A 23,643-nucleotide genomic window follows, 5' to 3' on the forward strand; every position below is an offset into this window, starting at 1 on the left:
GCCTCGACGGGGCGTAAACAACACCGACTCGACAGGGCGTAAACAACACCCCCTTGACTGGGTGTAAAAAACACTGCCTCAGTAAAATAGCATTGCCTAAACAGGGCATAAACTACCGTGACAAGTATGAACTGCGCAGGCGTGACAGGCGTAAACTGCGCAGGCGTGACAGGTATAAACTGTGCTGGCATGACAGGCGTAAACTGAGCTGGCGTGACAGAGCGTAAACAACACCCCCTCAACAGGGCCTAAGTTGCACCCCCTTGGCAGGACGTAAGCAACACTGCCTCGACAGGCATAAACCGCGCTGGCGTGACAGGCGTAAATTGCGCTGGAGTTACAGGGGGTAAACAGCCCTTCCGTGACAGGCGTAAACAGCACTTCCGTGACAGGCATAAACTACCCTTCTGTGACAGGCGTAAACTGCCCTTCCGTGACAGGCGTAAACTGCCCTTCCGCGACAGGCGTAAACTACCCTTCTGTGACAGGCGTAAACTGCCCTTCCGCGACAGGCGTAAACTGCGCTGGAGTGACAGGGGGTAAACTACGCTGCCGTGACAGGCGTAAACTACGCTGCCGTGACAGGTGTAAACTACGCTGCCGTGACAGGTGTAAACTGCGCTGCCATGACAAGGCACAAACTGTGATCGCGTGACATAGCGCAAACTGTGCTGCCGTGACAGTCATCAACTGCGTTGCTGCAGCAGGGCGTAAACTGAGCTGGTGTGGCAGGGCGTAAACAATGCTGGCGTGACAGGCGTAAGCTGCGCTGCCGTGGCAGGGCGTAAACAACACCGTCTCGACAGGGCGTAAACAACACCGCCTCGACAGGGCGTAAACAACACCCCCTCGACAGGGCGTAAACAACACCCCCTCGACAGGGCGTAAACAACACCGCCTCGACGGGGCGTAAACAACAATGCCTCGACGGGGCGTAAACAACACCGCCTCGACGGGGCGTAAACAACACCGCCTCGACGGGGCGTAAACAACACCGCCTCGACGGGGCGTAAACAACACCGCCTCGACAGGGCGTAAACAACACCGGTTCCACAGGGTGTAAACAACACCGCCTCGACAGTTCGTAAACAACACCGCCTCGACAGGGCGTAAACAACACCCCCTCTACAGGGCGTAAACAACACCCCCTCGACAGGGCGTAAACAACACCCCCTCGACAGGGCGTAAACAACACCCCCTCGACAGGGCGTAAACAACACCGATTCGACAGGGTGTAAACAACACCGATTCGACAGGGCGTAAACAACACCGATTCGACAGGGCGTAAACAACGCCCCCTCGACAGGGCGTAAACAACATCGATTCGACAGGGCGTAAACAACACCAATTCGACAGGGTGTAAACAACACCGATTCAACAGGGCGTAAACAAAACCACCTCGACTGGGCGTAAACAACACCACCTCGACAGGGTGTAAACAACACCACCTCAACAGGGCGTAAACAACACCAATTCGACAGGGCGTAAACAAAACCCCCTCGACTGGGCGTAAACAAAACCCCCTTGACTGGACGTAATACAACACCACCTCGACAGGGTGTAAACAACACCACCTCGACTGGGCGTAAACAACACCACCTCGACAGGGTGTAAACAACACCGCCTCGATAGGGCGTAAACAACACCGCATCGATAGGGCGTAAACAACACCGCCTCGACAGGGCGTAAACAACACCGACTCGACAGGGTGTAAACAACACCGACTCGACAGGGTGTAAACAACACCACCTCGACAGGTCGTAAACAACACACCCTTGATAGGGCGTAAACAACACCACCGCAACAGGGCGTAAATAACACCGCCTCGACGGGGCGTAAATGACACGCCCTCGACGGGGCGTAAACGACGACGCCTCGACGGGGCGTAAACGACGCCCCCTCGACGGGGCGTAAACGTCGCCGCCTCGACGGGGCGTAAACAACACCGACTCGACTGGGCGTAAACAACACCCCCTTGACTGGGTGTAAAAAACACTGCCTCAATAAAATAGCATTGCCTAAACAGGGCATAAACTACCGTGACAAGTATGAACTGCGCAGGCGTGACAGACGTAAACTGCGCAGGCGTGACAGGTATAAACTGTGCTGGCGTGACAGGCGTAAACTGAGCTGGCGTGACAGAGCGTAAACAACACCCCCTCAACAGGGCCTAAGTTGCACCCCCTTGGCAGGACGTAAGTAACACTGGCTCGACAGGCATAAACCGCGCTGGCGTGACAGGCGTAAATTGCGTTGGAGTTACAGGGGGTAAACAGCCCTTCCGTGACAGGCGTAAACTGCCCTTCCGTGACAGGCATAAACTACCCTTCTGTGACAGGCGTAAACTGCCCTTCCGTGACAGGCGTAAACTGCCCTTCCGCGACAGGCGTAAACTGCCCTTCCGCGACAGGCGTAAACTGCCCTTCCGCGACAGGCGTAAACTGCCCTTCTGTGACAGGCGTAAACTGCCCTTCCGCGACAGGCGTAAACTGCACTGGAGTGACAGGGGGTAAACTACGCTGCCGTGACAGGCGTAAACTACGCTGCCGTGACAGGTGTAAACTACGCTGCCGTGACAGGTGTAAACTGCGCCGCCATGACAAGGCACAAACTGTGATCGCGTGACATAGCGCAAACTGTGCTGCCGTGACAGTCATCAACTGCGTTGCTGCAGCAGGGCGTAAACTGAGCTGGTGTGGCAGGGCGTAAACAATGCTGGCGTGACAGGCGTAAGCTGCGCTGCCGTGGCAGGGCGTAAACAACGCCGCCTCGACAGGGCGTAAACAACACCGCCTCGACAGGGCGTAAACAACACCCCCTCGACAGGGCGTAAACAACACCCCCTCGACAGGGCGTAAACAACACCGCCTCGACAGGGCGTAAACAACACCCCCTCGACAGGGCGTAAACAACACCCCCTCGACAGGGCGTAAACAACACCGCCTCGACAGGGCGTAAACAACACCCCCTCGACAGGGCGTAAACAACACCGACTCGACAGGGCGTAAACAACACCGCCTCGACAGGGCGTAAACAACACCGCCTCGACAGGGCGTAAACAACACCGCCTCGACAGGGCGTAAACACCCCCTCGACAGGGCGTAAACAACACCCCCTCGACAGGGCGTGAACAACACCCCCTCGACAGGGCGTGAACAACACCGCCTCGACAGGGCGTGAACAACACTGCCTCGACAGGGCGTAAACAACACCGATTCCACAGGGCGTGAACAACACCCCCTCGACGGGGCGTAAACAGCACCGCCTCGACGGGGCGTAAACAACACCGCCTCGACAGGGCGTAAACAACACCGATTCCACAGGGTGTAAACAACACCGCCTCGACAGGTCGTAAACAACACCGCCTCAACAGGGCGTAAACAACACCCCCTCGACAGGGCGTAAACAACACCCCCTCGACAGGGCGTAAACAACACCCCCTCGACAGGGTGTAAACAACACCGCCTTGACAGGGCGTAAACAACACCGATTCGACAGGGCGTAAACAACACCACCTCGACAGGATGTAAACAACACCGATTCGACAGGGTGTAAACAACACAGATTCGACAGGGCGTAAACAACACCGATTCGACAGGGCGTAAACAACATCGATTCGACAGGGCGTAAACAACACCAATTCGACAGGGTGTAAACAATACCGATTCGACAGGGCATAAACAACACCGCCTCAACAGGGTGTAAACAACATCACCTCAACATGTCATAAGCTACACCACCTCGACAGGGTGTAAACAACACTGTTTCCACAAACATCACTGCCTCAACAGGGTGTAAATTACACTGTCTAGACAGGGTACAAACTACATTGTTTCAACAAACAACACTGCCTCGACAGGGTGTAAGTAGCATAGGTGTGCCCCTGGTATATACTATTCCTGTCATGGTGTGCTTCTAGCTCATACGGTTCCTTTCCAGGCACACCCCTCATCTATACTTTTGCCATAAAAGGTGTGCCCTGTAAATGCATTTCCTATATGGGCAAGTCCCTGGTAAAAACGGTTTGTACATTCATATGTCCCTGGTATATATTTTTCATACATAGGCAACCCCACGTATATACTGTTCCTATATTCATGTGCCTCCAGTCTACCCTGTTCCTATATTGGCATATCCCTGGCCTATACTGTTCTTATATAGGTATGCCTGGTATGCAGTGTTCCTATATATGTCCCATTTGTATATTGTTCCTATACAGACATGTCCGTGGTACACACTGTTCCTATGTAGTCATGTCCCTGGTACATGCTATTTCTAACAAGCCTGCCTCAGTATATACTATTTTTATAAAGGGTCCCCCCAGCATATACTTTACCTGTATAGGTCTGTGCCATTATATACTGTTCCTATCTAGGCCTTTGCCAGGTTTTTGCTGTTCCTATATAGATGAGCCTTGGTATATACCATTCCTATATGGGCATGGTCCTGGTGTATACTATAGACATGTCACCAGTGTATACTGTTCATATACAGTTGTACCTTTGGTATATATTTTTCCTGGCATGTCCCAGCTACATACTGTTCCTATACATGTATGCCTCTGTGTATACCATTCCTATGTATAGACATGTCCCCAGTATATGTTGTTCCTATATAGGCATGCCCCAGTGTTTATATTCCCTATATAGGCGTGCCACAGTATATACTGTTCCTATGTAGGCATTTCCTTGTTTACACTGTTCCTAAATAGACATGTCTGATATATGCTGTCCCTATATAGGCGTGCCTCTAGTATATATTGTTCCTACATAGACATACCCTTGGTGTTTAATGTTTGCATTTAGACATAACCCTGGGTAACTACTGTTCTCATATAAGCCTGTCGGAGTATATACTACTCTTAAACAGGTGGCTTTCAGCTATAATTTTCTGATAAAGGCATGTGCCATTATATACTGTACCTATATAGGCCTGCCCCAGGTTTATACTGTTCATATATAGGTGTGCCATGGTATTACATGTTCCTAAATGTGTGTGCCCCTGGTATATAGTGGTTTATATAGGCATGTCCTTGATATATACCATTCCTACGTAGGCTTGTCCCCGGTATATGCTGATCCTACAGAGATGTGGCCCCGGCATATACCGTTCTTGTAAAGGTGTGCCTTGGAATGTACCATTCATTTATAGACATGTCCCTGGTATATAGAGTTACTTTATAGACATGCCCTGGTAAATGCTGTTCCTATATAGGTGGCCCCTTTGTTTGCAATTCTTTCATAGGGTTAGTGCATTGCTGGCTAGGCCAACATTTATTGCCCATCCCTAATTACCCTTGAGAAGGTGGTGGTGAGCCTCCTTGATCTGCTGCAGTCCACGTAGTGTAGGTACACCCACAGCACTGTTAGGAAGGGAGTTCCAGATTTTTGACCCAGCGACAGTGAAGGAACGGTGATATATTTCCAAGTCAGGATGGTGAGTGGCTTGGAGGGGAACTTGCAGGTGTTCCAATGCGTCTGCTGCCCTTGTCCTTCTAGGTGGTGGAGTTCGCAGGTTTGGAAGGTGCTACTGAAGGAGCCTTGGTGAGAAGCTGCAGGGCATCTTGTTTGTACTACAAACTGCTGCCACTGTGTGTCCATGATGGAGGGAGTGAATGTTTGAGGTAATGGATGGGGTGCCAATTAAGCAGACTGCTTTGTCCTGGATGGTGTCCAGCGTCGAGTGTTGTTGGAGTTGCACTCATCCAGGCAAGCAGAGGGTTTTCCATCCCACTCCTGACTTGAGCCTTGTAGATGGTGGACAGACTTTGGGGAGTCAGGTGGTGAGTTACTGGCTTCAGAATTCACAGCCTCTGACCTGCACTTGTAGCCACAGTATTTATATGGTTGGTCCAGTTAAGTTTCTGGTCAATGGTAACCCCCAAGATGTTGATAGTGGAGGATTCAGCAATGATTCTGCCATTGTGCGTCAAGGGGAGATGGTTCGATTCTTTCTTGTTGGATGTGGCCATTGCCTAGCATTTATGTGGTGTGAATGTTACTTTCCGCTTATCAGCCCAAGCCAGCATGATGTCCAAGTCTTGCTGCATAGGGACACGGATAGCTTTAGTATCTGAGGAGTTGCAAATAGTACTGAACATTGTGCAATCAGCACCGAACATCCGTACTTCTGACCTTATGATGGACGGAAGATCACTGATGAAGCAGCTGAAGGTGGTTGGACCTAGGACTCCTGCAGCGGTGTCCTGGGACTGAAATGATTGGCTTCCAATAACCAGAACTATTGTCCTTTGTGCTAGGTATGACTCCAACCAGCGGAGAGACCTCCCTCCACCCACCGATTCCCATTGACATCAATTTTCCTTCGGGGTCCTTGATGCCAGAATCGGTCAAATGCTGTCTTGATGTCAAGGGCAATTGCTCTCACCTCTTGAGTTCAGCTCCCTTTTCCATGTATGAATCAAAGTTATAATGAGGTCTGACCCTGGCAGAACCCAAGCCGAGTGTCAATGTCAGTGCTCAGCTTATTGCTGAGTAAGTGCCGCCTGATAGCACTGTCAATGACATTTTCCATCACATTGCTGATGATTGAGAATAGACTGGTGGAACGGTAATTACATTGCATTTCTCCTGTTTTTTGTGTACAGGACACACCTGGGCAATTTTCCACCTTGTCAGGTAGATGTCAGTGTTGTAGCTGTACTGGAACAGCTTGGCTAGGGACGTGCCTAGTACTGGAGCACAAATCTTCAGTATTATTGCCAGCATGTTGTTAGGGTCCACAGCCTTTGCAGTATATGGTGCCTTCAGCCGTTTATTGATATCACGTGGAGTGAATCGAATTGGCGGTTGACTGGCTTAAGTAATGCTGGGGATCTCCGTAAGGAGGCCGAGATGAATCATCCATTCAGTGCTTCCGGCTGAAGATCGCAGATGCTTCAAAGATTGCAAATGCTTCAACCTTGTCTTTTGCACTGATGCACTGGACTGCCCCAGGATGGGGACATTTGTGGAGCCTCCTCCTCCTGTTAGTTGCTTAATTGTCCACCACCATTCATGACTGGATGTGACGGGACTGCAGAGCTTTTATCTGACCCATTGGTTGTGGGGTCACTGAGCTGTCTATCGCATGCTGCTTCTGCTGTTTGGCATGCAAGTAGTCCTGTCCCAGTATATCACGTCCCTTTCTAGGCATGCCTCCCATATACATTGTTTCTATAATGGCATGCCCCTGATATATACTGTTTCCATATAGGCATATCCCTGGTACATACAATTTTGAGAGAAGCCTACATTTTCCCAACATGGGCTTGTGCCATTATATACTGTTCCTATATAAGCCAGCCTCATGTACTGTTCCTATATAGCTGTGCCCTGCTATGTACTTTTCCTATGTGGATGTGCCCCCAGTTTGTACTATTCCTATACAGATGTGCCTTGGCATATGCTGTTTTTATATGGGCATTCCCCCAGTATACGCTGTTCCTAAACAGGCATGTCCCCGTCATATACTATTCATATATAGGTGTGTATTGGTATATACTGTTCCTGTATACATGTGCCCATGATATATACTGCTCTTATATAGCTGTGCCCAGGGTAATGCTGTTCCTATATAGATGACATATATTGTTTTTATATAGGTGTTCCCCAGTATATACTCTTCCTATACAGGCATGCCCTGGTCTATACTGTTCTTATATAGGTGTGCACTGGTACATACTATTCCTGTATAGGTGTGTCCCAGCATATACTGCTCACACATAGGCATGTTGCCAATATATTTGATTCTTATACAGGTGTGTCGTTGGTACACACTATTTATGTATAGGCATGCCCCTGGTATATACAGTTCCTATATTTGCATGCACTGGTATATACAGTTCCTCTATAGGTCTGTTCCAGGTACATATTGTTCCAACACACAAGTGCGGCCTATATTATTCTTGGTATATACTATTCCTGTGCAGGCACGCCCACATAGTGTTTCCATATACTGTGCCCCAAATATATACAGTTCCTACATGGATATGTTCCCAGTATATACTGTGCCTATATGGGTGTGCCTCCAATATATACTGTTCCTATATTACATATTCCCTATATGTCTAAACATTCCTATATATGCGTGTCTTCCCATATATACTGTTCCACAACAGGAGTGCCTGCATGGTATACTGCTCTTACCCTCAATATCCTGCTGAATGGAATGAAACATCATTCTTCTTTGACTACATCAGACTTCAGTCTGCTGCGAGTTGTGTTTGGTCCGTGTACTGGTTAAACCTTGTGCCTGGTGATTCAGATTATTTTTATTGAATTGCAACAAGACACAAGTGCTGTAAATTATTACAGAGCATTTACAACAAGCACAGGAAACCTGAGCACAAACATTGCTTAATGGATCTTGGATGGAAGGCAGCTGTTTGTGTCCAGGGCTAAAACCCAAAAAACAAGCTTTAATCTCAATGAGGAATCTTTTCAAAACAAATTATTTACTGAAATTAGCATGCATTCCTACAACTAATATACAATTTAGGAGCAACAGTTATGACAGCTCCACTGCATTGTACAGTTTATCTCTGTGCATCATACCATTAGTCCCATCGTACTGTACAATTCATTTCCATGTTGTGTGCTGGGGTAGCTTCATATCAGCACAACTTTTGCAGCGTTACATGATTGTACCATACTCTCAGAGTTAGCAAAATGTGCTTAGAGCCTCTTCAGAACAGTCACCACCACCTCACCTGGGTTTCACACCCACTGCAGTTATAACTACAACCCAAACAAAAGCCTAGTGTAAAAAGCTAATTGGCCCAGTTGGGAATCTCTTAAACCTCTGGCTGAATCTTTTCATTGGTCTCCCATTAAAATCCTCAAAAGCAGGTCAGATCCCAGGGGTATTGGAGATCTACCTAACTCCCAGCACATGAACATGGAACTCAGTATCTATGGAAACAGGTCTCACGCATCCTAAAGCTGGACTACAGTCATGGGAGTGGTATCATCCGTAGCTCAGTGATAGTTCTTTCTCCTCAGAGTCACATGGGTCTGGTTAAAGCCCCACTCCAGAGACTTGAGCATAAAATCTAGGCTGACATTCCAGTGCATTACTGAGGGAGTGCTGCATTGTCAGAGGCATTGTCTCTTGGATGAGATGTTAAGCCATGATTGGATGTAAAAGATCCCATGACAATGGGGAGGCAGTGGCATAGTGGTATACTAGCACTGACTATTATTCCAGAGACCCAGGGTAATACTCTGGAGACTTGGGTTCAAATCCCACCATGGCTGATGGTGAAATGTGAATTCAATAAAAATCTGGAATTTAAAGTCTGCTGATTGTTGTAAAAACCCATCTGGTTCACTAATCCTCCTTAGGAAAGGAAATCTACTGTCCTGGTCCATACATGTGCCTCCAGATCCACAGCCCTTTGGTTAACTCTTAAATGCTCTCTGAACAAGGGCAATAAATGCAGGCCTAGCCAGTAACACCCATATCCAATGACTGAATAAAAAACAATTTCAAAAGAGGAGCAGGGGAGTTCTCTCTCACATCCTGACCAATATTATCCCTCAAATGTTCTGTTCATTCTGTTTGTGGGATCTAGCTGTCATGCCAGTTTGTTCATTTCATCAATACATCTTTAAAACAATTTGTACTTCAACAATTCATACTTCAAAAATACATCATTATATGGGATGTCCTGAGATCATGAAAGGTGCTATATAAATGCAAGTCTTGCTTTTCAATAGAAATACAAACAGACACTGTCCCTGGTCCATTTGATGAAAGGCATAATGGGGTCTGAGGTCAATCTGTGGTCTGCATTATGTTCAGTAGCATGGTGTTGCTATAGAGCTCAGTATCCCTTGGAAAAATATCCCGACAGAGGGCATACTGCTGCCCTCTGCCCAATGCATCTACCCAAACACTCCCCCATTGAACATTTGTATGTAAGCACCTGGTGAATAACTGTGCAAGTCTCAGGTGCAATGTCCCACACTCACTGTTCAGAAAGACAATAATGAGGCAAGATAGTTCACTTGGACAAAGGACCAGTGCATATTCACCACCTTCAGGGGGCAGTTGGAGCATGGTCAACACGATCAGAGGCCAGGCATCATAATGGGTATACGGTCACAGCAGTCAGAGCCCAGTCACTGCGGTCAGAGTCCAGTCAGTGTGGTCTGATCTCTCTAAATGCAGCTGGTGAGGCTGATCACTGCTTTTAGAGGGTGGTCACTACATTCGAAGGGTGTTTGGGGTCCAGCCTCCATGACCAAGAATGCTCACTACTGCGGGAATCCAGTCAATGCAGTCATTGTACCAGAGGGTATTCACAGCAGCCAGAGGGTGCTCACTGTGACAGAATCCAGTCACTATGGTCAGAGGGCAGTCACAGCAGTGGAATCCAGTCGCTGCGGCTGGAGGGCGGTGACCGCGGCGGAATCCAGTCGCTGCGGCTGGAGGGCGGTGACCGCGGCGGAATCCAGTCGCTGCGGCTGGAGGGCGGTGACCGCGGCGGAATCCAGTCGCTGCGGCTGGAGGGCGGTCACCGCGACTGAATCCAGTCACTGCGGCTGGAGGGCCATAGCCGTGGCGGAATCTAGTCACTGTGGTCAGAAGGAGGTCAGCTTGGTGGAATCCGGTCATTGCTGCTGGAGGGCAGTCACTACAGTTAGAATCTAGGCACCGTGGAATTTGGTGCAGGGTGGGTGATGGGTGGTCGGACCCCACACAAACTGCTGGTGCCTTTCAGTGAACCAACAAGGTACAAATGCAAACTGATCATTTCACTCTCAATATAAAACCACGGAATGATTATAGATCCAACCCTGAAACACACTGGACCCCGACTACTACCTTCTAGTGATCTCTTGTGCATCCACCACATCCACTGTCCCACGATTGTCATAGTGTCTTCAACTGTCCAGGCCTTAAGTACTGGAAATATCCTCCCCAAAATCTCTCCGCCTCTCTACAGCTCTCTCTTCCTTTAAGGCCCTTGCTAAAATCTACCACTTTGACCAAGCTTCTGGCCACTTAACCTAATACCTCCTTTGGTGGTTAGGTGTCAGGTTTTGTTTGTTAATGCTCCTGTGAAGCACCTTTGGACATTTTACTTTGTTAAAGGTGCTATATAAATTCAAACTGCATTGTTGAGGGGGGAGCTGGAGACTGAGAGTCTCACTGTGACAGGGGGTTACAAACTGAAAGACATGGCGACAGAGCAAACAGCCACATACAAGGATGAACCATCCTAATGAGTCTGTCAGTCCTTGGATCTTAAGCCTGAACAGCAAGGGGTCACCTGTGCAATTACAAATTCCCATCTGCCACATCACCTTTAAATGGCCAATGTCAGATACCTATGCTGGTGCTGGGACACAGGTCAAAGAGAAAATGAGCTGGAAAACAGGACAGTCAGGTAGCGAGCAGAGAGCACCTATCCAGGAGCAAGATCATCCAGATGTGAACATCCACAGGTCACCTCTCAAAAGAGGCAGGCTGCACTCAATACCATAATGCTGCCAGGAGAGCAAGAAAAATCAGGCCGATTGGGAGGAGAGGTGAAGGGTCGTGGTCTTTTAGGGGGGTGGCTATGAAGGTTCAGGACTTTTAGGTGAGTGGAAGGGTGAAAGTTCAGCTTTTTGTAGGGGGCCCTTGGGAAGCAGATTGAGACAGGCCTCTGTTCAATGCCTAATCTCAGGGACAGTCCCCCCTCCCTCCGTGCTATGTTGCGATTGCTGATTGTTTTCTACACTTTGCGATGAAAGGCCTTGGTTGCATTTCTCAAGTAAGCAGAGCTCACAACAATAAGTGGTTCAATTAATTGACTTCCTTTTACAGGACTACGAAATGTACTAACTTCTGCCCCCATCATCAGCTTGTGAAGTCAGTTCAGGAAATGACATTTCCTTTAGTTCCATATCTCAGTGACCAAGTTAAAAGGGTGGGTTCGCCTTAGGCTGTAAGGCTGAGGGAAAACAAGGCCCATTTCTCTGCAGCTGCTTAGGGTGCTGGGGATGAGTCATGAACAAAATAACCCAGCCCTCCACACTGCAGACCTTCAAACTGCTAAATATAGGCAGTCCGAGGAACCCTTGCTGCTCTCTTAACCTCAAAACTTTCAAGTGTCCTTTTCTCTAATTAGATTTGTTTTCTCAGAAAAAACAAATTCTTCGGATCCCATCGTGGAGGGCCTGGGGTCACATAACAACCTTAAACATGTGCGTGCCTCTCTCTTACTCACCCTCAGCCTGTGTTAAACTCTGCTATTTTCTACATCTTGCTTTATGACTTTGTCACTCTGTCCTTCCATTCCTCTGCCTTTCCCTCGTTCAGTCATTCCGTTCTTTCCCTTGCCTCTCCCACTCTCTCACAGGCTCTCCCTCTCCCTGTTGCTCCCTCACTCCCTGCCTCTCACTGTCACTCTCTATCTCTCCCTTTTGCAGATTTGTTATAGTTAGGGAACTGTTAGGAGTGACAGTCCTAGTCTTGGGGAATATTACAGTTTGTGAGGCAACGTTTGTTTCAAACTGTGACCTGTCAGCGGGATTTCAGGGCCCCGGTACCAACATCAAACACTCCCAGGACAAGCACAATACAGATTAACACTGGCAGGGCAGGCATGGTACAGATTCAAAACAAAGTACAGTTTCCTCTTATGCTGCCCTAATAAACACTCCCAGGACAGGTATGGTAGAGATTCAATATAGAGTACAGCTTCTCCCTGTGCTGTCTCATCAAACACTCCCTGACCAGATACAGCATGGGTTGAATACAGAGTCAAATTAGTGTCAAACTAGGGGGCAGGTTTGTGCAGTGGAATCACATTTAAGTGGAGCTGCCCTGTGGCTAAGCAGAACTCATTTCCCTCACAACTGGTGGGGGAGGTTTTAATCCCATTGGCCTGAGCTGACCTTTGGCCCAAGTCCCATAGGCTGACATTCTCTTAGCCGGACAAGTCACTGGCCCAAAAATAGTCGGAGTTTCTAGTCATGCAATGTCTGAGTTTACCAGGGTGTTGCTGTACTACTGAGAATGCTCGTCACTCTCTGCCCAGCTACAGTAACACCTGAATCAAGCTTAGTTTAGCTGCAGTGTTACAGCCAGTACTCAGACAACTGCACCAGTAAAGGGAGGGGCATTTCCTACAGTCGCTGATCTGCAACCTGTGCCGAGTTAGTTAGCTCTTAGGTACGATCCAAAATTCACAGGCTGATGCCAATTTCATGGAACCCTTGTAAATGTGCATACAACACACGCCCTCCCCCTCAGCTGAACTGATCCAGCTTCCCCCATTCTGCCTAACCTTCTCCCCTCCTCTCCTGGTTTGTTCCTGGGGCTTGGCTTTTTTAGATGCCCCTTCAATGGAGGGGCCTAACCCCCACCAATTTGCGACCTGGAGATGCAAATTCATTAGGTTTTGTGCTCAATCAGCAATTCCTGTGCAAGCTGCATCCAAAATTGCATCCAAAGTCTTTTTCCTTCTGAATTTCCACTCAAACACATTAAAATATCAATGAAAACAAAATTTTCCATGAACCAACACAATCAGGGAATATTTTTGAACATAATTCTAATTGGCATTAAAAAAAATTCCTTGATATATTTAAGAGTGGTAACTTGGCAAAGTTTAACTAATAATAGCAGGAAAATAGGTTTTTCAAAAAGTGCGCATTTTAAATCAGTATTAATCCGTCACCTGTGAGTATCTTGATTTTAAATGACTGAAAATGGCTTTAAAAAAAAATTCATTCATTCTTGGAATGTGGGCGTCACTGGCTAGGCCAGCAGCCCTAATTGCCCTTGAGAAGATGGTGGTAGGCTGCCTTCTTGAACCACTGTAGCCATGTGATGTAGGTACATCCACAGTGCTGCTAGGGAGGGAGTTCCAGGATTTTGACCCAGCGACAGTAAAGGAACACAATATATTTCCACATCAGGATGGTGAGTGGCTTGGAGGGGAACTTGCAGGTGGTGGTGGTCCCTGTTTTCCAGTTATATTAGGATGCAGTAGTCAGTTCCTTAGTAAATATTTAAATTGATTTCACTTCATGCTTTACAAAATGTACGGATTAGTGTTGCTGCACTAAAGCCTGCAAACATGGCAATCACCCTGGTGGCATGGTCAGTTTTGAGGGCTTTAAGGGTTTTGAGGTCAGTTTTAGCACATGTTAAATTCACTAATCACATATGGAGGAAAGGACAAAGCTGGAGTCAGTCTATTCCTTTACACAGGTTTATTGACAAAACCACAGAGTACAGGGACAGCCTCCATTTTATCCTCACTACACTGGTGTAAACCTGTCGTTACATACTTAAGAATAATTCCCTAATCTTTCTCCAGTTAGTAACGGCTGCTCTCACTTAGAAACTAAAGCATGCACTTCATTGTAATTGGATTCCAACATTAACAGCATGCTGTTTTTAAATTTAGTGCAAGAAATGACAGAAATTCGAGCTGTGTAATGTGTGCTCAAAATTCAGCAGTCTCGTGCACCACTTAAACTGACATCAGGGAAATTGTGACAAAAAAAATCTGCACAATTTAGCAGAAACTCCAAGGCCAGAGATCAAATCTTGGTCCACCCCCACTATAGCCCCACCCTCTATGCCCTATCCCATCATGCAGTGCTGAACTTAACTCTACCCCAGGAATAGGCCAGAAGTGGAGACCCTAACTGCTGTAAAAAGAGCCAAGGCCCCTGACTTGCTACACCAGACCTTCCCCCAAACTCCACCCCCCACCCATTCACCATGGCTGACTCCCTGTTGGGACTGAGGAGGGCAAGGGTGATGGCAAGGGGAACCAGCAAACCATGGAGAAAACAAGAAATCAGAATATATATTCCCCATTAATATCTAAATATAGATTTCCAATATTAGGGATTCGTTCCATTGAACAAAAAAAGGTGTCCTATAAGGTTGTCAACTCTGATTGCACTTATTCCTGGAGGTTTAATCACATGATCCTCCCAACTCTAAGCCCCACTTCCTCAACAGCACTTTTCCCAAAACTCAATACTCCACCCTCTGTAAACTTTAGTTCCACACAACATCTCCCATTTATCCATAACTCTCAATCTCCCATCCTTATGGTATGTAAAAAGGAAGAGCTTAACAAAAGTAAAAATTGGTCCCTTAGATGCAGAACCAGGAAAAATTATAATGGGGAATAAGAAATGGCAGAAACATTAAGATATATTTTGTCTTCACCAGAGAAGATGCAAAAAAAAATTCTGCAAAAAGTGCAGATTCAAAAGTACAGTGAAATTAAGAAATTTAAAGAAATTAATATTAGTAAAGAAATAGTACTGGAAAAATTAATAGGACTATAGGCCAACAAATCCCCGGATACATACTTGAGTTTTAAAAGAGGTGGTTCCAGCGATAGTTAGTGCAATGGTTTGGATCTTCCAGAATTTACTAGATTTAAGAATTGTCCCCAACAATAGGAAGTACCATATCTAACCCTACCATTCAACAAAGGGGGGAGAGAGAAAACAGGGAAAACATAAGCCACTAAGCCTGACATCAGTAGTATGTGAAGGGATTTAAACAGACAAAGACACATTTTAAATTGGGCTTCCTGGGAGATTGCCCATCCTTTTCTCTTTAATATCTTCCAGAACTTTTAAGGAATTAATTTATACTTTGCAAATTCCTTTCAGGGAAAAGTGGTCCAACAGAAGTTAAAGATAGTATTAGACTAAAAGAAGAGCTGCTAAAAGGAACAGTAAACCTGAGGATTGGGAGGATTTTAAATGCAGCAAATGATGACCAAGAAATCGAGAAAGAAAGAGAAAATAGAATATGAGGGTAAACTAGCGTGCAACATAAAAATAGATTGTAAATTTAAGAATTGTCTCCACCAATAGAAAGTACCATATCTAACCCTACCATTCAAGAAAGAAGGGAGAGAGAAAACAGGAAACATAAGCCACTAAGCCTGACATCAGTAGTAGGGAAAATGTTAGAATCTCTTATTATGGACTTCGTAACATGGCACTTAAATCATAATATGATTAGGCAGGATCAACATGGTTTTATGAGAGGGAGATTGTGTTTCGCAAATCTACAAGGGATTATTGCACAAAATTAGGACTCACGGGATTGGAAGTGATAAATTAGCATGGATTGAGAACTGGTTAATGGACAGAAGACAGGGAGTAGGAGTAGAAGTCACTTTCAGGTTGGCAGGATGTAACTAGCAGGATACAAGGATCAGTACTTGGACCTAATTTATTTACAATCTATATCGATGATTTAGTTGAGGGGGCTGAGGGTAATGTATCCAGCTTTTCTGATAATACAAAACTGGGTGAGAAAGTAAGCTGTGAGGAGATTGCAAAGTAGATGCAAAGGGGTATAGTCAGGTTGGATGATTGGGCAAGAATGTAGCAGAAATAATACAATGTGGAGAATTGTGGGTTATCCACATCGATAGAAAGAATAGAGAAGCAGAATTTTTTTTACTGGTGAAAGACTGGGAAATGTTTGCATTCAGAGGGATCTGGGTGTCCTTACACATGAATCACAGAAAGTTAACATGTAGGTACAGCAAGCAATCGGGAAAGTGAATGATATGTTACCCTTTATTACAAAGGAACTAGAGTATAAGAGTAAAGAAGTCATACTAAATGAAATAGGGACTTGGTGAGACCACACCTTGAGTACTCTATACTGTTTTGGTCTCCTTCCCCAAGGAAGGGAATGTTAGGAAGGTTCACTAAGCTAATTCCCAGGATGAGAAGATTTCCAATGAGGAGAGATTGAGTAGACTAGGCCTACATTCCTTGGAGTTTAGAAGAATGAGAGGTGAGCTCATTGAAACATGTAAAATGCTTAAGGGGCTTGACAGGGTGAGTGCTGAGAAAATGTTTCTCTTGATTATGGAATCTAGAACACAGGGTCACAGACTCAGGACAAGGGGTTGGCCATTTAAGACTGAGATAAAGAGAAATTTCTTAACTCAAAGAATCTTTGGACTCTTACCCCGAGACAGCTATGGATGCTCAGTCATTCAGGACATTTAAGACAGAGGTGGACAGATTTTTGGATATTAAGGAAAGCAAGGAATGTGAGGATAGCGCAGGAAGGTGGAGTTAACGTATAGGCCATGGTTTTACTGAATGGCTTAGCAGATTCGAACGGCTGAATGGCCTATTCCAGCTTCTATTTCTTATGTTCTAATATTTCATAGTAACCAAAGGTATTCAAAGAAAATGAGAAGAAAACACAATTTTCCTTCAGGATTGCTCATAGCAGTGTCCAGGAGACTAATCTTTAATTCTCAAAGAGTCCAGAGCAATTATGGAGAACTGGCAAACCTGGCTGCCCAGTCAGAGGGCTCAGTGAATGTTAGTGACCTTGCCCCTCCCCCACTATGTACAAACTGACACACATCCTATCAGCACTCAGTAATGTGAGGGCCAAGTAAGATTTAAAAATAGGCTTAATGCATTCTCTAAATTGATATGGAAGAGGAGAGACAGAAAGACAGACAGATTCCAGAGAGAGGCAGAGGGGCAGAGAAAGACAGATTGTAGGGAGAGATAGGCAGAAAGAGACAGACCGGAAGAGAAAGATAAACAGACGGAGGCAGAGAGAGAGAGCCAGACAGAAAAAGACACTGAGAGACACAAAGGGACAAACAGAGAGAGACAGAGAGAAAGGGACATATCCCAAGAGGCAATGCAATGCTCACTCCCACTGTCTGCTGCTTTCACACAAGCACTTCCTGTGTGGTTGCTATGTTCAGGCTAGGCTCTGTCAACACAATTAGCAATTGATGTATTCAGCTCCACATGTGCAACATAGGCCTGGCTGAGCTCTGCTGGGGGCAATGGGGAGCAGATAATAATCCAGCTCCACTGCCCCCAGCAGTGCTCAGACAGGCCTGTGCTGCACATTGTTTAATACAGACATTTGCATCACGGTCACTGCTTTAGTTTGCATCCAGTCGAGTTCACTGAAGGGCTTCTACTCATACAAACACCCCGAGAAGCATCCTACAAACCCTGCAACCAAACAGTTTGGCCTCTGAAACATCATCCTTCAATTAAGTGTACAGCAACAGATAATCCAGACTGGAGGAATAGAATTTACATGACACACATAGCTGGGGGCAAATATGTAATACACCTGGTCTGGGGAATAATATGTACCTGACACTCAGAGCTGGAGGAAACCAAAGCTACGTGACACACAAGATTTGGAATAATAAACATGTGTGGCACTTGGCTTGGCAGTTAAATATGCCTGGCACACAGGGCTAGGGAGGTTAAAAGGCATGTGATGCACCAGGCTGAAAGCGAGTTGGGGAGCAGGGAATTTACAGCACATGACAGTCAAGTCCACAGTCCAGCCCATCTGCCATCACTATCTCTGTCCCTGTCCCTGTCCCTAGTCTGTGCACAGCCAGAAGTCTGCTCAGATTGATTGCATGGTAAATCCTGGAATTCCAAGAGATCATTTCAGGGCACACAGTAAACCTACTTCCTTCACCGGGTCCCAGTGCTGACCTAAATCTTTTGTAAAACAATTCCCTTCCCCGGGAATGTGCTGAAGTCAGATCCACTGGAGCCAACTGGTACTCCAGTATGTCCCAAAAGCAATCGTATAGCGGACAAGCTATCGACAAAGGGGTAGGGCAGTCGGATCGATCCCATTCTTATCCAATGCAGCCCTAAAAACACATACACACAACACACTCTTCAGCAGAGCCAGGGAGTAGTGATCAAGAGCAGAAACTCTACTTAACAATTCCAACATCAAATCAGCTGAGATGGCAATATGTTTGATTGCGCAGGACAGCTTTCTCAGCTCTCTGCAGCATTAGCTCAAGGTAAGCTATTCATCCGTAGTTACTGCAGAACCCACTCTTCAAGGCCTTCACATGCCCAGGATTTGACAGCTGAACCCCAACTCGTGATTTATAAAGGTTCAACATAACTTTCTTCTGCTCTACCTCTCTGTTTATAGAGCCAATCATCTTGTATGTATTTTTAAAGAGCCTTATCAAACTGCCCTGCTATCTTCAAAGATTTTTGTGTGTGAATCCCCATATCTCGCTGATCCTACGCCGTTTAAAATTGTTCCATTTCATTTATATTGCCTCTTGTCATTCTTCCTTCCAAAAGGCATCACTTCACACTTCTCTGCATTAAACTTGATCAACTGTATGTCTGTTCATTTCACCAATCTGTCTGTTATCATTGCTTCATTGTTCATTTTCAAGTTGTGTGTCATCTGCAAACTTTGCAATCAAACCCTGTATACCTAATTGCAGATCATGAAATATACATCAAAAAGAATGTTGGTCCCAAAACCAATCCCTGGGAACACCATTCATATGCCCCTCCAATCTGAAGAGTTCACCAATATTCTCAGCTTCCTGTTTTTTACCCAATCTCACATCCAAACTGACACTAGCCCTTTAAACCCATGACTTCAATTCTGCAACAAGTCCATTATCTGGTACTTTATCAAAGGTCTTTTGAAAGTTCACATTTTTACAAAAGATAAACCAAACTATTATCATCCATCCTCCCTGGTACTTCACCCAATCAGAAAGGTGATCACTCAGGATAGAGCAAAGTATTCCTGACCCCACACCCACACATGGAGAGACACATATTAGCACAACATTCAGTACCATTGGCAACTCCTCAGATACTGGAGCAGTCCATGTCCATATGTAGCAAGATCTGAACAACATTCAGGCTTGGGCAGATAAGTAGCAAGTAACATCCGCACCACAGAAGTGCCAGGTAATGACCATCTCCAACAAGAGAGAATCTCACCAACTGCCCTTGACATTCAATGGCATTACCCCTGCTGAATCCCCCCACTATCAACACCCTGGGGTTGACCATTGACCAGAAACAGGACTGGACTAGTCATATAAATACTGTGGCTACAAGAGCAGGTCAGAGGCTCAGAATTCTATGGTGAGTAACCCGCCTCTTGACCCCTTGAAGCCTGTCCACCATCTACAAGACACAAATCAGGGATGTGATGGAATGCTTTCCACTTGCCTGCATGATTGCAGCTCCAACAACACTCAAACACTCGACACCATGCAGAATAAAGCATCCCACTCGATTGGCACCCCATCCACCACCTTAAACATTCACTCCTTCCAGCACTGATGCACAATGGCAGCAGTGTGTACCATCCACAAGGTGCTGCAGCAACTCACCAAGGCTCCTTTGACAGCACCTTCCAAATCTATAACCTCCCCCACCTAGAAGGACAAGGGCAGCAGATGCATGCGAACACTGCCATCTGCAAATTCCCCTCCAAGCCACTCACTGTCCTGAATTGGAAGTATATCATCATTCCTTCACTGTGGCTGGGTCAAAATTCTGGAACTCCCTCCCTAACAGCACTGTGGGCATACCTACAGCAAATGGACCGCAGCGGCTCACCACCACCTTCTCAAGGGATGGGTAATAAATGCTGGCCTAGCCAGCGATGCTCACATCCTGTGAAAGAATTTAAAAAAAGGTGCAGGTAGAGAGGGGGAGAAAGAGAGAGATGCAAGTGGAGAGGGGCAAGTAGACAGGGAAAAAGAGAGAGAGAAAGAGAGTGGCAAGCAGGGTGAGGGATAAAGCGTGAAACAGGCAGGGAAAAGGAAGAGAGAAAGAGGTAAGTGTGGGAGAGAAAAAGGAAGGCATGGGGAGAGGGAGGGTGAGATAGAGATAGAGGAAGGAGAGAGAGAAGAAAAGGCAGGTGGAGAGAAAAAGGGAGCGAATGATGCAGGCAGAGAAGACAAAGACAGGTAGGGAGGGAGAGGAGCTGGCAGAGAGTGAGAAAGAGACAGGCAAGGAGAGAAAAAGAGCGTGAGAGAGACATGGGAGAGGAGGAGAATTAGAAAGAGGCAGATGCGGGGAGTGAGAGAGGAATTCAGGGAAGATAGAAGAGTGAAACAGAAATGGATAGGTGGGGAAATAGAGAGGCATGAGTGGAGAGAGAGGGGCAGGCAGAGAGAAAGAGTGAGAGCAAAGCATGTGATGAGAGGGAGAGAAAGAAAGATGCAGACAGGGAGAGAGAGCAAGAAAGGTTCTGGCAGGAAGAGAGAGTCAGGTAGGGAGAAAGAGAGAGGAGCAGAGTGAGAAAGAGATAGGTAGGGAGAGAGAAAGGGGCAGGCAGAGAGACAGAGTGATAGAAAGATGCAGGAAGGGAGAGAAAAGCAGGTGGTAAGAGGGAGAGAAGCAGACAGAAAGAAAGAGGGAGAGTGAGAGGATGAGAGAGGTCAGGGAGAGAGAAAAAGGCAGAAGTGGAGAGGGAGAGAGGCAGGGGTCAGGTGGTGAAGAGAGAGAGAGGGATAGAGAGAGAGAGGGAGAGAGGGAGAGAAAGATTCAGTCTGTAAGGTCAGGGTTATGTGATATGATCCAGTGTAGAATTAAGCCTTACCTCTCTGGCAATCAGATTTAGGGCATCATCTTCTGCGGATAGTCGCTCTCGGTTGGCAATCCTTTTTCTACCTGGTCCTTGAGTCCCCATTTCCTAATTTTTTAGAAATAAAAAATTAAACTGTAGTTTAGAATAAGAAAAAAACTACACAGTTGAAGATTACAAGCTGGATGTCAGAGAACCAACAAGGGAGGGAATTAAAGCAGACAATGTAATTCTGAGTGAGTCAGTAAACAGCTGCAGAGCCTTATTCCTGCCCTTTTGCTCATTCTATAGTGGACCTCGGGGTCTCAGATACTGTAATCCGACTCACTCCTCACTCTCACTGACTCTGTTGTCCTGCTCCCTCCCTTTGATATTTATCTTTCTCCCACTGAAAAATTCTCTCTTTCTCTGTCTCACTGACACCGTCAACCTCTTCTCTATATTTTATGACTCCCTTTCTCCATTTCATATACTATCTCTCTTTCTGCCTCTCTCGGGCACTTTCCCCTCATTCTCTGAAACTTTCTTTTTCTCTCCATCCAACACTCTGTCCCTCTTTCCCTCCGACACTCTGCCTCTCTCTCCCTCCAATGCTCTGCCCCTCTCCCTCCGATACTCTGCCCCTATCCCTTTGTCTCCCTCCAATGCTCTGTCGTTCTGACGCCCTGCCTCCCCCTCATGCTCTGCCTCTCCGTCCCTCTGAAACTCTGTCCCTCTTGCTCTCCCATACTCTGCCTCTCTCTCCCTCCAATGCTCTTCCTCTGTCTCCCTCTCTCCCTCCCATACTCTGCCTCTATGTCCTTCTCTCCCTCCATTGCTCTGCCTCTAACACTCTGCCTGTTTCCCACTCCCTCTGATATCTGCCTCTCTTTCCCTCCAATGCTCTGTCACTCCCAATCTCTGATACTTTGTCCTTCTTTCTCTCTGACACTGTCCCTCTCTCCCTCCAATACCTTTCCTGTCCACCCCCTCTCCCTCCCTCCGAATCTCTGTTCCTTTTTCCCTCTAACATTGTGTTCCTCTGTCCCTTCAACACTGTGCCTCTCTTTCTCCAACACTCGTCCCTTTCTTTCTGCAATGCTCTGTGACTTCCTTTGGTGTTCACTGCCTTTGGGGTACGTCCCTTTGGTATTCACTACCTTTGGGGTACCATTTCTTTGTAAATATGTTGGAAGCAGTTCAGAGGTTTACTAGACTAATAGCTGGAATGGGCAGGTTGCCTTATGAGGAAAGGTTGGACAGGCTAGACTTGTACCCACTGGAATTTAGAAGAGTAAGATTGATTGATTGAAACATGCAAGATTTTGAGGGGTCTTGACAGGGTGGATGTGGAAAGGACATTTCCTCTTGTAGGAGAATCTAGAACTAGGGGTCACTGTTTAAAAGTAAGGGGTTGCCCATTTAGGACAGAGATAAGGAATTTTTTTTTCTCTCAGAGGATGACGAATCTTTGGAGCTCTCATCCTAAAAAGATGGTGGGAGCAGAGTATTTGAATAATTTTAAGGCAGAGCTAGATAGATTCTTGATAAGCAAGAGGGTGAAAGGTTATCAGGGGTAGGTGGGACTGTGGAGTTAAGGTTACATTCAGATCAGCCATAATCTTATTGAATCGCGGAGCAGACTCAACGGGCCGAGTGGCCTGCTCTTGCAACTAATTCGTACGTTCCTTATCCCTGTCGCACTCTCCAATTGATACTCTGGATCTCACCCCTTCTGCTCGTCACGATCGATCTCTCTATATTTGCTGCTCTGTATCTATCTATTTTGTACACTGTATCTTTCCGTTTGATACACTGGATCTATTTTCTACACTGTGTCTCTCTATTTGATACTCGGTATCTCAATCCTTCTGATTCTGTCTCTAATATCCGGTGCCGTTACCCCAGTGCCTTATCTGATCGCTCCCTCCTCACCGGCCGGAGATCGCTGTTCTCCTCTCTCTCTCTCTCTAGGCTGCTGCTGTCACTCGGCCGCCTCCCCCGGCCCGGCTCCCACTCCGGCTCCGGATGGACTCTCCACCGCTGTCTGCAACATATTCCGGGGTCGGCCTAAATGCTTAAAGGCGCCGTCCCCGCACGGCAGTAAATGTCGGCCAACAACGGAAAACCCTTTAAATCTGACTGCTGGTACTGACAGACTCCCTCAGCAAGTAAAGTAACCCAGTCCCTTAATTTATAACCGTTCATTTTATATTAAATTGTATTAGCCACTATGTATAGTAAATTAACCCTTATTAACTCAGCTCCTCTATATATTAAATTAAC

General features: G+C 46.5%; 1 protein-coding gene across 1 annotated transcript in view; it reads right to left on the reverse strand.

Moving 5' to 3' along the window:
- LOC121284728 (trichohyalin-like) overlaps positions 1-23,415 on the reverse strand; it is a 172,596-nt gene extending 149,181 nt beyond the window's left edge. The window contains exons 1-2 of the mRNA XM_041200279.1: positions 23,293-23,415; positions 21,394-21,486 (exon numbers count right to left, since the gene is read on the reverse strand). Coding sequence (XP_041056213.1) covers positions 21,394-21,483 — 90 coding nt within the window. The 5' untranslated portion in view covers positions 21,484-21,486; positions 23,293-23,415. The remainder of the gene's footprint in view (positions 1-21,393; positions 21,487-23,292) is intronic.
- Between the last annotated feature and the right edge of the window lie 228 nt (positions 23,416-23,643).

The sequence above is a fragment of the Carcharodon carcharias genome, chromosome 12 (assembly GCF_017639515.1).
Source record: "Carcharodon carcharias isolate sCarCar2 chromosome 12, sCarCar2.pri, whole genome shotgun sequence".
NCBI lineage: Eukaryota > Metazoa > Chordata > Chondrichthyes > Lamniformes > Lamnidae > Carcharodon > Carcharodon carcharias.